This window comes from Bos taurus, chromosome 16 (genome assembly GCF_002263795.3).
Source record: "Bos taurus isolate L1 Dominette 01449 registration number 42190680 breed Hereford chromosome 16, ARS-UCD2.0, whole genome shotgun sequence".
NCBI lineage: Eukaryota > Metazoa > Chordata > Mammalia > Artiodactyla > Bovidae > Bos > Bos taurus.
Genome location: NC_037343.1, coordinates 52,041,030 through 52,056,635, shown reverse-complemented (window position 1 = coordinate 52,056,635; position 15,606 = coordinate 52,041,030). Strand labels below are relative to the sequence as shown.

Below are 15,606 nucleotides of genomic sequence, written 5' to 3'. Positions count from 1 at the left end.
CACTCGAGGATATGCCCCAGGAGTGGCACCAAGGCCACAGGAATTCTGCACTAATGCACCCGGGAGCCCCGCCAAGACCCCTCACACTCAGAGACACTCCAAGCCTCCTCCATTACAGACTGGGACGGTGGGGTGAGGAGGAACAAGCTGGGGTGCCCCCTATAAGAGGACTTTGAACAGATTAGGCTCCCCCTGGGTCTCGGTCTCCCCATCTGGTCAATGTGAGGCTGGGCTAAGGTCTCAAGGTCTTCCCTTTGGTTTCGAGGTAGGGTGTCCCCTTTCCCAGGTACAATGTGGTGAGGGCGGGGCGGGCAGGATTTTGAGATGATGCTGTACATCGCTGCCCCCAGGTGGACGTAGGTGGTACTACAGCAGCCTAATGCCCTATGCCTCTGGCTTCCTGCTTGGAGAAGGCTTCTTCGTCCTTGAAGTGTTATTTCCTGAGAAAGGCCACCCCACGTGCCACCTGTGGCCCGAGATGCCATTAACACTGCATGTTGGGTGAAGCATTGTCCTCAATTGCCTTCCCAAGGGAAGAATATCAGAAGCCCTGACATCCTAGCAACATGGTCTCAGAGCTGAGAGGATACAGACAGGCAAGGGCATTCAAGCCCCAGAGCCCTGGCCCAGGTGGCCCGGTAATGGAAATGGGCCTCGAGCCCACAGAATGTGAGATACATGGGCTGCTGGTCCCACGCCAGGCCCTCCACCATCAGATGCAGCTGGGAGGGGCCCTAGCCTCAGCCACCATGAGAACCCCCTCTCCCAGCCTGGGCAGGGGGCACGAGAGGAATAAGGAGTCCTGAAGGGATTAAGGGACCAAGAGTGGGGAACGGAGATGGCTCCTCAAACCCCAACCATGTCCTGGCCTCTCGGTAAGCCTCCCCACCACCGAGTCCCAGCCCCAGCACCAAACACCGACTCCCTCACTCAGCCCCCCAACTCCCTACTTTCACCTGGTTTTGAGGAGAAATGCTGTCAGCCCCAGGCCTGCCTGCTTAATGGGCCCCACCCAGGATGTAACAGCTGCCACCTGAGAGTCCTGTCCCAGCAACTAAAAATAATGGGCCCCCATCCTGGCACCTGCCCTGTTTCTCAGGCTCTCACCAGCATCCTCATTGACTCCCAACCTTGGCATCGCTTCTCCTAACATTCCCCACACTCCCAAGCCCAGCCTCTTCCAAGTCACTCCTGGTTGTTTTTCCAGCACAGTCTGGCCCTGAGTGGCTGGCTGACATTAAGTGCCCTCATCCTGGAAGGCCCCACTCCAGGCCCTGGAATACACAAGGGTCAGCAGGATAAGGTGGGATTACAGCATCCTCATAGCCTCAAGTCCTCAAGTTCATTTGGGGTTTTTTTGTTGTTGTTGTTAGTTTTAATTTTAATTTTTTATAAAAGTATAGTTGATGCTGTATGGCTCAGGAAACTCAAACTGGGGCTCTATATCAACCTAGAGGGGTGGGATAGGGAGGCAGATGGGAAGGAGGTTCAAAAAGGAGGGGATATATGTATACCTATAGCTGATTCATGTTGAGGTTTGACAGAAAACAACAAAATTCTGTAAAGCAATTATCCTTCAATAAAAAATAAATTAATTTTTTTTAAAAGGAAAAAAAAAGTATAGTTGATTTACATTGTTGCGCCAATCTCTGCTGTACAACAAGGAGACTCAGTTATACACATATAGGCATTCTTTTTTATATCTTCTTTTCCATTATGATTTATCACAGGAGACTGAATATAGCCCCCTGCGCTATAACAGAAGGGCCTTATTGTTTATCCATCCTCTATGTAAAGTTTACATCTGCCAATCCCAAAGTTCCAGTGCTTCCCTCTCCCGCCCCTTGGCAGCCATAAGTCTGTTCTCTATGTCTGTGAGTCTATTTCTCCTTAATAGATAGGTTTGTTGGTGCCATAGTTTAGATTCCACATATAAGTGATATCACAGGGTATTTGTCTTTCTACTTACTTCACTTAGTGTGAGCATCTTTAGTTGCATCCATGGTGCTGCATTAGCATTATTTCATTCTTTTTTATGGTTGAGTAGTATTCCATTGCATATATGTCTTCTTTATCCTTTCATCTGTCAATGGACATTTAGGCTGCTTCCATGTTTTGCCTACTGTGAATAATCCTGCTGGGAAAATAGAGCTGCGTGCATCTTTTTGAATCTCAAGTTCATTTTGGATATGGAATCTGAAGAAAAGGGACCCTTTCCCACCTGCGCCCATCAAGCTCCCCCCGCCCAGGATTAATGCACTCTCGTTCAGGGCTCCCAGACCTTGGCCCAGAATGTTCAAAAAAACATTTGTCACCTTGCCCAGCGGGGAGCTCCAGCGGAGCTGAACAGGGTCTTATCTTCTTTGTGGCCCCAGCCCTAGCACAGAGCCTACACACAGGAGCTGCTCAGCTAGTGCGGGAGGAATGAAGGAATGAATGGCTTCTGTGTACCTACTAAGTCAGTGCCTCACAGTCTGGGCAGGCAAGATGCACAGCTTTAAGTTAATCCAACTCCAAGCCTTCTGCCTTCCAATCGCAGCAATCCACTCCCCAGGGCACCTCTCTGCAAATATTCACCAGCCCTCCTGGGGCTGTTTCTTCATCTTGGTGGTCAGAAGACCAGGTCAGCCAGCCAGGTGTCACCACCAGAACTTTAGGCATTTTGAGCCCCTGGAGTGATGGCGTCCTCTGGCCAGTGGTTTTCCCTGCATCAGGACCAGGTCAGGAGGGGCTGGCACTAGCCATGCACACTAGCCATGCACACTAATCGTGCACCAGAGGCACCTCCCACCTCTGCCCAGTTGCTCCCAGTGAAAGAGCATGGTTGAATAATGCCCAACATGACCAGTAGGCCCAGCTCAGAAAACAACTTCCAAACAGCGCATGGAGGAGTTCAAAGCAGACAAAGAGAAGTAAGGCCTCGAGGCAAATGAAGTAAACCAACTCTCCGAGGTCAAGGCTGAACCCAAACTGCCGAGGCTCCAGGTGGAATTTGGGGGCATCCAGAGTAGCACTCTGGAGAAGGCAATGGCACCCTACTCCAGTACTTTTGCCTGGAAAACCCCGTGGATGGAGGAGCCTGGTGGGCTGCAGTCCATGGGGTCGCTAGAGTCGGACATGACTGAGTGACTTCACTTTCACTTTTCACTTTCATGCATTGGAGAAGGAAATGGCAACCCACTCCAGTGTTCTTGCCTGGAAAATCCCAGGGACGGGGAAGCCTGGTGGGCTGCCGTCTCTGGGGTCTCACAGAGTCAGACACGACTGAAGCAACTTAGCAGCAGCAGCAGCAACAGAGTAGCACTCAACCTTTACATCTAAATCATGGAATCTAAGATCTGAAAAGAGCCCGAGAGTTGATCTGATCCTACATGCCCATTTTAAAGAACGGGAGACTGAAGGCCTTGCAGGGAGACAACTAAGCTGGCTCCAAGTAGGAATTTGGCCAACCAAAACCTTCCAGGGTATGCCAAGGCCTCAGCCTCCACCCACAGCCTGGGTGGAAGAAGGTGCTGCAGAGCAGGGAGAACCCCAAGATCCGACAGATTTAGTTGAATGAGGGAGAAAGAAAAAGACAGGAAGCAAACAAGAGCTACAGCGACAGAGAAGGAAGTGGTGCATCATAGCAGTTTTGGGCCGTAGGCTGACATTTGAAAGGCTGACTTCAGACCCTGTTGTTGTTCAGCTGTGTGACCCTGGATGGTCATTGACCCTCTGAGTCTCAGCTTTGTCATGTTTAATCAGCGGACAAGAGTGTCTACTGCGTGTTGTTGGGAGAATTAAGGGACTGCAAGAGTTACTGAGCATGGCAACCAGCAAATAGTAGGTGCCTAGTAAACGACAACTAAAAAGAATGAGTCAGGCCAAGTAGTGTGATGGGGCCCCCAAACGTGCAAATGCAAGAGTTTGCTCTGTCTGGATGTTTGGGAAATCCATGCCTCCAAGCCAGCTCCATCTCCGCCCAAATTAAACAGTAACCACCCAAGGTCAGGGAAAAGGCCTTGGCAGAACAGGTTTCTTCCAAGTGGTGGCTCGGCCTTGATGAGGTGGGCCCACCCCCCACCTGCCTATAAGTGCTGCCCTGGCCACCGTGACATTCACCTGATTCTGAGCATTCACAACATGTTGGGCATCACGGTCTTCACCACGTTCCTGGCCTATGGTAAGCTGAGGCTCCATGACCAGCTGCAGCTATCAGGCTGTGAGCTCGGACAAGGACGGAGGCAAGGGCCCTCTGCTCTCCAGGGCTTTGGGAAAGGATCTTTGGGGTCCAGTGTGGGTCCAGTTACTACTGATCAGCTGTGTCAAATGAGCTACTTGCCCGCTGGGCAACTCTGCTTCTGTATCTGCGAAACAGGGCTGATGATCTGACCTCCCCAGGGTGAGGATGAGCGATGAGGTGCAGAAAGATGTAGCATCAACCTGGGGGAACAGAAGATGCCTCATCCCTAGGGACCCTGGGGACCATCAGGGTGTCTGGGCTTCCCAGCTTGCTCAGTGGTAAAGAACCCGCCTGCCAATGCAGGAGATGCAGGTCCCATCCCTGGGTTGGCAAGAGCCCCTGGAAAAGGAAATGGCAACCCATTCCAGTATTCCTGCCTAGGAAATCCCATGGACAGAGAAGCCAGGTAGGCTACAGTCCATGGGGTTGCAAAAGAGTTGGACACAATTTAGCAATTAAACAATTTCGGGGCCTACCTTTCCTGGGATCAGCATCTCTCCTTTGGGGATTCTGTGTTGGCACAGAGGGTGGCAGCTTCCCGTGTTGGCAGCCTTCTCCCAGATTGGGAGTCAAGGCACTTGACTCGAATGTCACTCTCTCTCAGCAGGACCTAAACAAGCCATATCACCTCTCTAAAGCCCACTGGCACTTTTAGCAAATATGAGCACTTCATTAAGAGTCCTCCAGTTGATAACAACAGTAGTAATAATAACAATAGCTGCTTCTGTGTATTGCATGCTTACTCTGTGCCAAGCGCTCTGCTAAGCCCTTGACATTCAGGAGCTAATTTGATTCTCCATCAACCTTGAGAGGCAGGGTCTATTAATATAGACCCATTTTACAGATGAGGACCCTGAAGCACAGTGAAGTTCAGTATCTTCTTCAAGATCCCATGGCTGGTTAGTGGTGGAGGCAGAATTTGAGTCCGAGTATGCCTAGCACTTGCTCTTGACCGTTCCACAGCTAGGACAGTCTGGAATTCTGTGGGTTCCATGTTCACACATCCTCACCGTGCTGTGGCTTCAAAAGGGACAGCAGGGTAAGGATGAAGAACACAGGTGTACCTGGGCACTCACACCAAGCCAGCCTATCTGGGTGTTTCCTTCAGTGGTTTAACTTTCACTCTATACCAGATCTTTTGCTCAACTCTTCATATGCATCATTTAGTTCTCAGGACAAACTTACCAGGTTAGTGCTATTCTACCCATTTCACAGAAAGGGAAGTTGAGGCCCAGCAAACTCAATGGCTTCCCCAAAGTCTAACAGGAAAATTCAAGCCCAAGTCTGCCTAGTCCCTAAAGGTGTGCTCTTTCCACCTGTCCCTTCCTCAACGAGATACCACCCACACTGACCTGTGCTCTCCCTCTCCTGTCTCCCCCAGCCTCCAGCTGCGGGGCCCCCATCTTCCAGCCCAACCTATCAGCCCGCGTGGTGGGAGGAGAGGACGCCATTCCCCACAGCTGGCCCTGGCAGGTAAGCTCACTGCAGTGGGCGTGGGAGGCAGGGTGGAGAGGGGCGTGGGCAGTGGGCCCCTGAGGGCTGACACGGCATCCTTCCACATCCCCCCCCAGATCTCCCTCCAGTACCTCAGGGATAACACGTGGAGGCACACCTGTGGCGGCACCCTGATCACCCCCAACCACGTGCTCACAGCTGCCCACTGCATCAGGTGAGCCGGAAGTCACCCAGACACACCGTCCGCCGCCCTTCCCGGGCACACACTCCAGACACCGGGACAAGCAGGCTACGCGTACCCAGTAACTCAGTTGTCCATTTATTCATTCAGTGAGTATTTAGTGAGCGCCTACTATGTGCCAGGGAACGTGGCAGTGAAAACGCAGTTTGTGCTCTCAGGGAGCTTATTACATTCTAGTGGAAGACAGTGACAGGCCATCCAACAAGTAAACATGTAGCAAAATAAGTGGGAGTGAAGGAAAACAAAGAAGCAGGAAGAGGATAAGAAGTATGAGGGGCTCTATTTTAAATGACATGACCCGGGGAAGAGATCTCTGAAAAGGGCATGCTTGAGTCAAGATCTGAAGAAAATAAGGGAAGAAATCTTTGGTCTGGAAGTAAGGTGTCACAGGTGGAGGGAAGAGCCAATGCAAAGGTCCAGAGGAAGGAGTCCATTTGGTATGTTTGAGAAATTAAGTGGAAGCCAGTGTGGCAGGAGCGGATTGTGTGAGGGGAGAGGAGGAGGTGGCTAGAGAGGAATGCTGCTGCTGCTGCTGCTAAGTCACTTCAGTCGTGTCCGACTCTGTGCGACCCCATAGACGGCAGCCCACCAGGCTCCCCCGTCCCCGGGATTCTCCAGGCAAGAACACTGGAGTGGGTTGCCATTGCCTTCTCCATTGTGTGAAAGTGAAAAGTGAAAGTGAAGTCGCTTAGTCACGTCCGACTTGTAGCAACCCCATGGACTGCAGCCTACCAGGCTCCTCCATCCATGGGATTTTCTAGGCAAGAGTACTGGAGTGGCTTGTCATTGCCTTCTCCGATAGAGAGGAATACAGGTGAGATAATGCAGGCCAGCAGCAGTGTGGACTAGTTCATCCTCACAACATCCCTGGCAGGTGTTTTAAGATTATCTCCACCTTACAGGAGAGGAACTGAGGCCCAAGCCTGCCCACCCAGCAGTCAGAACGGACTTGACTCCAAGACCATGGTCCTTACCCCGTGCCCTAGGAAGGGTCAATGGGGTGAACCATGCCTTCCCCCAAATGAGTCCCACAGTGACCCCGAAGCTGCATCACCAGAGCCCCAACTTCCCTCTCTACCCTGCCGACCAGTGGGGGCAGGACCCTGACTTGGCCCCCTTGCTCTGTCCAGCAACACCCTGACCTACCGCGTGGCCCTGGGGAAGAACAACCTGGAGGTGGAGGACGAGGCAGGCTCCCTCTACGTGGGTGTGGACACCATCTTTGTCCATGAAAAGTGGAACTCCTTCCTAGTTCGGTGAGTACCCAGATAGCCATCACACAGCCCCTAGGGGCAGCTCAGAAGAAGAGGGGGTCCCTGAGATGGAGACAGAGCCTGTCCCTGAACCCCATCCTCACCCTGAACAGCCCACAGATGATGACTTTACACAAAATAGCAAAATGCTAAGAGGAGACGGACACCCCTCCCATTCGCATCATTGACCAAGGGGCTCCAGAAAGTACACATGGAATAAGAATCCCGGGGCCCCCATGGTATGTTACCTGAAGTGTCAGCCAGGGGATGAGTCAGCACTCCCCATTATTGATGCTTACTGCACGCCTGCCCGCATTGCAATAAGCACTTTACATGCCATCTCTTATTTAATCCTCACAACAGCCCAAGACAAGAACACGAGGATCAGAGAGGTTAAGGAATGTGTCTCAGGTCACACAGCCCACTAAGTGGCAGAACCACAAGTCAAACCAAGTCTACCTAGGGTTGTCCACTTTCATTCGGGTGACACGGAAACATTAAAAATGGAATCTGCAAGTATTTTTATAGTCATAATTCCCAATTTGCTTTAGCTTAATTTCGGTTGATGCGGTGGTTCAATGACAGTGGCTCAGAAGGCTTCTGCTCTGTCACTTCTCTGTTAAGGCTGTCGTGATGTGAAGACACAGGTAGGGGAAGAAGCTCCATGTACAGGGGCAGGCGATGGAACTAGAAAGCAGATCATTCGTTCCCCAGCATCTCTGTCCACCAGTAAAACCCGGCAGTCCGGGATGTGTGACCCCTGGTCACCCTTGGCCTGACTCCCAGCTCCCAGGCCAGGCCTCTTGGCATTTGCTTGGTGCACCAGGCCCTCCTGTGATTCACCACCTCCACTTTGGATTCCAGCAATGACATTGCCCTTATCAAGCTGGCAGAGACCGTGGAATTGAGTGACACGATCCAGGTGGCCTGCCTGCCAGAGGAGGGCTCCTTGCTGCCTCAGGACTACCCCTGCTTCGTCACTGGCTGGGGCCGTCTCTACAGTGAGTATAGCCCCTGGCACATCACGAGCGCCTTCCTGGAGGAAGCAGCTCCCACAGTAAGCATGCCACCCACATTTGCCCACCAGTTTCCTTCCTGCCTTAACATTTTTGCATCTTCTTAAACTGTGTAATGATGGCTAATATTTATTAAGCACATGCCATGTGACAGACACGCCAAGTGCATATAAGGGATGCTATAAGGATTAAATGGACTAAAATTTGTCAAGGACTTAGAGCAAGGCTGGACATCTACTAAATGCCTTGTAAATGACTATTGAATCAATGAAACTAACCATTTTGGCATAGGAGATTAGATCATATACCAAGTATATTCCAGTGAATGGAATTCTCAAGTAAATTCTAGCTGAATTTAAAGGTTAAATGCAAATAAATGAACCTACAGAAGACTTAGAGGAAAATGGAGATCAGTACTTGGAAAATTTGGGGCTGAGAAAAATCTTTTAACATGTGACTCCAAAGGTAGAGAACTACAAGGAAACCATTGGCAATTAAAATCCCAGAACATAAATTAAAGATAAATGGTAGTTATTTCTTGAGGGTTTTCTATGGGTTGGTTTTACCTTTCCGACCCTTTGAAGGGTGTCTAACCCAGTTTGGGACCATTAGCTCAGAGTCTTGCCTCTCAATAAAAGGCATGTGAGTATGTCCCTTAAAGTCTTGCCAGAACTTGCCTGGCCTGGCCCAGCCCCATGTAGCCCTCTGCTCCCTGAAGGCCTGGGGCCAGGGCTTCCTGGGCTGCCTGCCCAGTCACCACCCATTCTCTCTCCAGCCAACGGCCCCATTGCCGCAGAGCTGCAGCAGGGCCTGCAGCCCGTGGTGGATTATGCCACGTGCTCCCAGAGAGACTGGTGGGGCACCACGGTGAAGGAAACCATGGTCTGTGCCGGGGGCGATGGAGTCATCTCAGCCTGCAACGTGAGTGTCCAGACTCTGCACCCCAGCCCTAACGCAGAGGGCCAAGTGCTAGAGGCAGGGATGAGAGCAAAGGAGTGAGAAGTGGGGAGACCCCACGAGGAACCCTCTCCCTGGGGGGAGACTGAGTCCCAGTTGGGCTCAGGAGACTTAGGAAAAACTTGTCACTGTCCCCCTTCCCCTCCCCCACCAGCACTACCGCCAGAGCTTGAAAGCTGAATGTCAGTCTCTGGATCCAAGTCCCAGTCCCACCCCTTCATAGTTGCATAACCTTGGGCAGGCTGTTCAACCTCTCTGAACCTCAGTTTCCCCACTATAAAACGGAGCGACAGTAAGCACAGAGCTGCTGTGAGGACTAAATGAGTCTGACGCATGTAGAAGAGACTTCATTCAAGTCTGGGCACACGTTCCGACATACCATCAACTCCATTGGTCCAGGGAGACAGAGGACTCAGGGAATCTGACACAGAAGCAAGAAGCACCCAGGGAAATCAGAGACTGTCCCATTTTTAAACACAGGACTCTTTCCCCATTTCCACTTTCCTCACTTTCCAGGGTCCCCTACACAACTCCCAGCATCTTCACCTCTCTGGACAGCTCAGACTCAGGCATGGGACACTGAGGCACAGAGAGGGTTCTCATCATCCTAAGATCACACAGCAAACCAAGACTTAATCTGATACTTTAGGGCTCCCCTAGGATAAAGGTCAATGGCACCCCACTCCAGTACTCTTGCTTGGAAAATCCCATGGATGGAGGAGCCTGTTAGGCTGCAGTCCATGGGGTCGCTACAAGTCGGACACGACTGAGCGACTTCACTTTCACTTTTCACTTTCATGCATTGGAGAAGGAAATGGCAACCCACTCCGGTGTTCTTGCCTGGAGAATCCCGGGGACGGGGGAGCCTGGTGGGCTGCCGTCTATGGGGTCGCACAGAGTCGGACACGACTGAAGTGACTTAGCATATAGCATTAGCATAGGATAAAGGTCAAGTCACTCCCAAACCATATCTTCTCTGCCTCCCTCACTATGGACAAGCTGAGGCCAAAACAGGAGGTAACAAGGCAGAGAGGCCAACTCCATGCCCCACTCTGACCCGCCCCTGTGGCCCAAGCCTTCCCTCTGACGCCCACCTCATCTGGTGCAGGGGGACTCGGGCGGCCCCCTGAACTGCCAAGCCGAGAACGGCAACTGGGATGTGCGAGGCATCGTCAGCTTCGGCTCCGGGCTGAGCTGCAACACCTTCAAGAAGCCAACGGTCTTCACCCGTGTGTCTGCATACATCGACTGGATCAACCAGGTGGGTGCCCCTCCCAGGCCTCCTTCCTCACTGCCCACCCCTCACTTGCCTTTCCTTCAGTTGTTCCTCTACTCATTCCTTCACTCATTCATTCATTCACCTGCTCAAGAAGTATTGATTGAGTGTTTGCTGCACGCAACCTTGAGTCAGGTGCAGTAAAGGAAATGGCCATTGACTCCTCAACCCTTTAATCCATTTGCTTCAGCAAACACTTCTGTCCCAACCCTAGGCTCCCCACCAGGGCTCCCAAAGGTGAACTATGGCCCCCACACAGGAGAGGCGGTGGCATGGATGACCATCTGTCTTTTGAGGAGGGACAGGGGGTCACTTTGGGAGCAGGCAGTGTCCTGAGCCCACTTGCATGGTGGTGGGAAGTGCTGAGGGGGCCAACCCTGGGGGCAGAGGCAAGCCTGGCTCATTAAGGTCTGGTACTACCTGCTGTGCCCCCTTGTTCCTTCCCTCCCGGCGAGACTCATGCCGCCCTGAGTCCCTCACTGTTCTCTGCTTCTCCAGAAACTGCAGCTGTGATTCATCCCCAGGAGCCCAGGCCACAAATCCCAACAACCACAATAAACCTCTCTCCCCCTCAAGCTGCCTGCTTTCTTTTTTTCTTTAATTTATTTATTTGGCTGCACTGGGTCTTAATTACAGCACTGAACTCTTAGTTGCAGGATGTGGGGTCTAGTTCCCTGACCAGGGATTGAACCTGGGCCCCCTGCGTTGGAAGCTCGGATTCTTAGCTCCTGAACCACCAAGGAAGTCCCCTGCCTTCATTCTTGATTCTCGTGTCCCCTGCGGGTTCGGAAGCTCTCTGGGAGCTGCCCCTTCCACACCAAGGATGCAAAGAGAGGCCCCCTCATTCAGGCTGGTTTGGCCTTGAGGGGGAGCTGTTGGAGGTGCTGGGGGAGGAGGCAATCCCAGGAGGCTACCCGGTGCCTGAGGGGACGTGAGTTAAGGACACACCAGAAATTTGCCGCCCACTCCCCCTCCTCACACACACACACACACACACACACACACACATCTCATAACACCACACCCTGGTCAAACAGCAATGGCTTCCACAGTAGTCACAGCAGGTCAGAGGTGGGCAAGCTTGCACTGCACTAGACAGGCAGGGAAACTGAGGCCCAGAAAGGAAAAAGTTGAGCCTAGTCACAGGAAGAAACGACCAGTAATGCACAAATAAGAGGCTCAGTTCAGGCTCCTCTTGTCCTGAGGCCGCCTGGAGGGCACATGGAGCCAGAAAGGTGAGGGACCCAGTGTCCAGTAAGGTGGATCCAAGTGGGGCCCCTGATCCCTGACCACAGTGTCCCTAGTTTAGGGCACTCCTGAGGATCGCCAAGGCTCCTAGTCCAGGGCTGATCTAGGAGGGAGGTGCCCCCACCCCTGCCTCTAAAGTCTTCCTAGGAAAACCCTCAACTAGGACTACCTCTGGTTGGTCAATGAGTTGCCCAGTTTCCCCATCAGACTTTGGTTCCTGGAGGTGGGGACCATGACCTCCCACAATGCCAAGCTCATTCTCAAAAAGTATTTACTCAACAAGCAATGGAGGCTACAAGAAGCCCAGCACCAACTCAGCCCTGGGAATCCAGGGAGAGTCCAAACAAGACCCCTGTTCTGCAGGAGACAGACCCATAAACAGATCATTGAGGTCACGGTATAAGTGTGAAGGTAGGAATACAGTCCAGGAGCACCGATAAGGGACACTTAAACCAGTGTCAGTTGGTGAGAGGAGTCCATGACAGCTTCCTAGAAGTGGTGATACCCCAGGCTGAGTCTTCACATTTGAACAGATGTTGCTGGTTGCTTGACCCAAGGGCCCCCTGGTCCTGCTTGACCTCCTTCTTTTGAAGCTGTCTCTATATTGGAAGGTAGATGCGCTAAACATTAACACTATTTGTGCCCAAGTCCCTTACAATTATAATAATGAAGTAATAACTAACACATACTGAATACTTGCTATGTGCCAGGCACTGTTCTATAGGCTTTACATGTATTACCTCACTTAATCCCCAAAACAATCCTAAGATATAGTCTATTAATATCATCCCCATTTCACAGATGAAAAAACTGAGGCTAGAGATGTTTCATGACTTCCCAAGGTGATTTAACCAGAAGGTGATGGAGCTGGGATCCAGACTTTGTTAATCTGGCTCCAGAGCCCATGCTCTGGATCACCAAGCTCTACTGCCCTGTGATGAACATGAATGTGGATGTGATACCTAGAGCTAAAGCAGCCATTTTGTGGCCAAGAGAATTACAGCGATATGAGTTCATACATCATCAAGCCGCAGATCTGATGCCAGCAACCATTTTCTGAATATCAAGTTTTGTGGGAAAAAAATAAATCTGCATTTGTTTTAAACACTGCAGTCAGGTTTTCCATAACTTGCAGCTCAGAACACACCTAACTGATACTCTTGGGGATATCATAAGGGGTCACTACTTTCCTGGCTAAGGGAAGGGTATGAGCAAAGTCATGGTGACTGCTCAGGAGGATCTCGAGGCAGCAATTTCTGCTAGAGCATAAGGCATGGAACATGGATAGGGCGACCAATAGTCCTGGTACCATCCAAGAGCTTCACATACTCGACCTCATTTATACAATAATCTTGACTACCTTGATAATTATCCCCCTTTACAGATGAGGTAACTGAGGCTCAGAGGGGGTTTAAAAACTCACCGAAGGCCACACAGTTAGTAATGGGGCACCAGGACTTAAATTCAGGTGGTCTGACTCCAGAGTCTGTGTGACTAACAACCATGTTATTCTGCCATTAATCCCCAACTCTCAAGGATCCTCTCACACAGATTCCTCTAAAGGCCATACCAGGGAGGGGTGGAGGCTGTGGGTGTGCTGACAATCCTGAGCAAAACTGGCAATTTTGAACTCAAATAGAAACCTGAGGAGAGAGTTATTGCTCACAGATGTTCACAAAGGCCTTCACCAGCTGTATCAGCTACTTCCAGCATAATTAATAGTGCTTGATAACAACCAACCACAAACTTTCAGTAGCATCCAAAGACAGGTATTTATTGCTCACACACTTGGGTTCAGCTGGGAGTCAGTTAGGTGGCTTATTTTGGCTAACTGCCGATTTTGGCTGGAAACACTCACATGTCTAGGGGTCAAGTCTGGTTTTGACTGGGGAAGCTCAGCTCCACAGGGCTCTCTCTCATCCTCCTCCCAGGAGGCCATTGCAAAATTGCAAGGCAAAGGGCAATGGATAAAGTGAGAGGTGAAGAATCAGAGCCATCCTGGAAGTCTCTCATACCCTCACACTATCTAAGACACAAATTAATAGCATGAAATACGGCAGAGCAGAAAGGAGGATATTTATCGGCTAACAAGCAGTGACAGCAGCTGAGTCACCTAACCTCTCTGAGACTCAGTTTCCCCATCTGTAAAATGGGCACATCTTCCACCTCCCTTTGGAAGCCAACAGAAGCTTGTGACAGGCGGTGTCATTACTACTACTGACCTCATACCTGGACCCCCAGTGGCACATCTCCCCTCTCCCTTTTATTCCTTAGGAGGGGGAGCTTTATTCCTAGCAGGCCCTGGTGGTCAGTCCCCTAAAACTCACTCATCAAGCACATATCTGCAAATGTTCACATGGTGATAGGCCAGGGGGCATGTAATGGCAGAGAATAAGCACAGAGCATCTTCCCAAAGCACCGATTTCCTTTGAAGATTGTGTGGGAAGAAAAAAAATGCACATTAAGATAAACCCAGCTGTGTGATGAAATAAGCTGCAAAATTCAGATCAAGCTTTCCAGGTGAAGAATGAAACTTCCCAGACATTTGCTGTTGTGACTGCCACATGCTAGACCCCAGATCATTAATCAGAACATCAGAGCCTGAAAAACAAATCTGTTTTGTAAATAAAGTTTTCCTGGAAAACAGCTATGCCTATTGGGCTGCTTTTTGCAATATAACAGCAGAATTGAATAGTTGTAACTGAGACCGTATGGCCAATAAGCCTAAAACATTTGCTGTCTGGTCATTTGTAGAAACAGGTTGCCAACCCCTGATCTCCTCAGATTCTTTGATGGTAAAGTTTGAATAATTCTGTGCTATTCTGATATCTGAGGTCAGCAGGTCTCAGGACTGAAGAGTGAACATTTTATTGCACATTGACAATTCTCAGTGTTCTAAGTGAATAAACCATTGTTTAACTCTAACAACAACCCTAAGAGCTGGATAAGATTTTTCTTGTTCTATTTCATAGGTGAAGAAACTGAGTTAGAGATGAAACTTGTTCTAGCTCAGGTCTTCTCAAATTTTAACAAACAGGAGAATCACCTAGGTATCTTGTTAAACTGCAGACGCTGGATCAGTAGGTGTGCATACATGAGTCTGCATTTCTAACCAGATCCTAAGCTATGCTGGTCCAAACCACTCTGTGAGCAGTCAGGATCCAAACCAGAGTCACTACCCAGAAGCACGGGGCTGCAAACCCAAGTCTCTAACCCCTGGGCACTGGATTTCTCAGAGGAACCCTTATAAGTGAGTCATAAATCTCATGAGAGTTCACATCTGCACCTCCATGGCCCCACTGAGACCTCAAGGACACAGCCCAGTTTAGAACTTCACAGATTGCCTGGTTGTCCATCAACATATAAATGGGGACTGAGCCCCAGTGGGAGGAAGTGGGCTATGAAACTCATCTATTCTCCCAGCCTCTATTCCCTCTCCAGAAACCTGGATTACTATTTTGGTGCTGTCCCTCCCCCATACTTCCATCTGGAGCCTGGTGCCCAGATCCAGGGGTAGGACTTGTCCTTCAGGTCCTAAACCTGTCCAATCCACACTTGCATCCCCTCTCCCACCACAACCATTGGTTCAGAGATGGTCATGTGACCTGAGGCAGGTCCAATCAGAGAGAGTTGCAGGACTTCTGTGGGAACAACCAGGAAGCTCTCGCTCATTCCCTGATGGGTTTGAAGATGAGTGATGTGAGGCTACAGTAGCAAAATGGAGGGGATGGTTTTGCTCTCTAGAATACGTTCAACAATGAGTAGAGACACTTCTGGTTGTCACAACTTGGAGGAGGAGGGAAGAGACTACTGGCATCTAGTGGGTGGGAACCAGGACTGCTGCTAAATATCCTTCAAGGCACAGGATTGTAGTTCACAGGATTCTGGGTCTCATAACAAAGAACCATCATCCAAAATGTCAATAGCGCCATAGTTGA

General features: G+C 50.5%; 1 protein-coding gene across 1 annotated transcript; it reads left to right on the top strand.

Moving 5' to 3' along the window:
• The first annotated feature begins 4,099 nt into the window (after window positions 1–4,099).
• Window positions 4,100–10,995, top strand: CTRC (chymotrypsin C). The gene is made up of 8 exons (NM_001098965.1): window positions 4,100–4,162; window positions 5,604–5,695; window positions 5,794–5,891; window positions 7,049–7,174; window positions 8,036–8,172; window positions 8,963–9,108; window positions 10,253–10,405; window positions 10,919–10,995. Exons 1-8 carry the CDS (start codon window positions 4,123–4,125, stop codon window positions 10,931–10,933), a joined length of 807 nt encoding a protein of 268 aa, NP_001092435.1. The 5' UTR covers window positions 4,100–4,122; the 3' UTR covers window positions 10,934–10,995.
• The last annotated feature ends 4,611 nt before the right edge of the window (window positions 10,996–15,606 follow it).

Bases quoted from the DNA above. Each gene is read 5' to 3' on its own strand.
- CTRC (NM_001098965.1), top strand. From the start codon at position 4,123: ATGTTGGGCATCACGGTCTTCACCACGTTCCTGGCCTATG. The intron at 5,696-5,793 runs GTAAGCTCACTG...ATCCCCCCCCAG, and splicing joins CCCACAGCTGGCCCTGGCAG to ATCTCCCTCCAGTACCTCAG. The intron at 7,175-8,035 runs GTGAGTACCCAG...TTTGGATTCCAG, and splicing joins TGGAACTCCTTCCTAGTTCG to CAATGACATTGCCCTTATCA.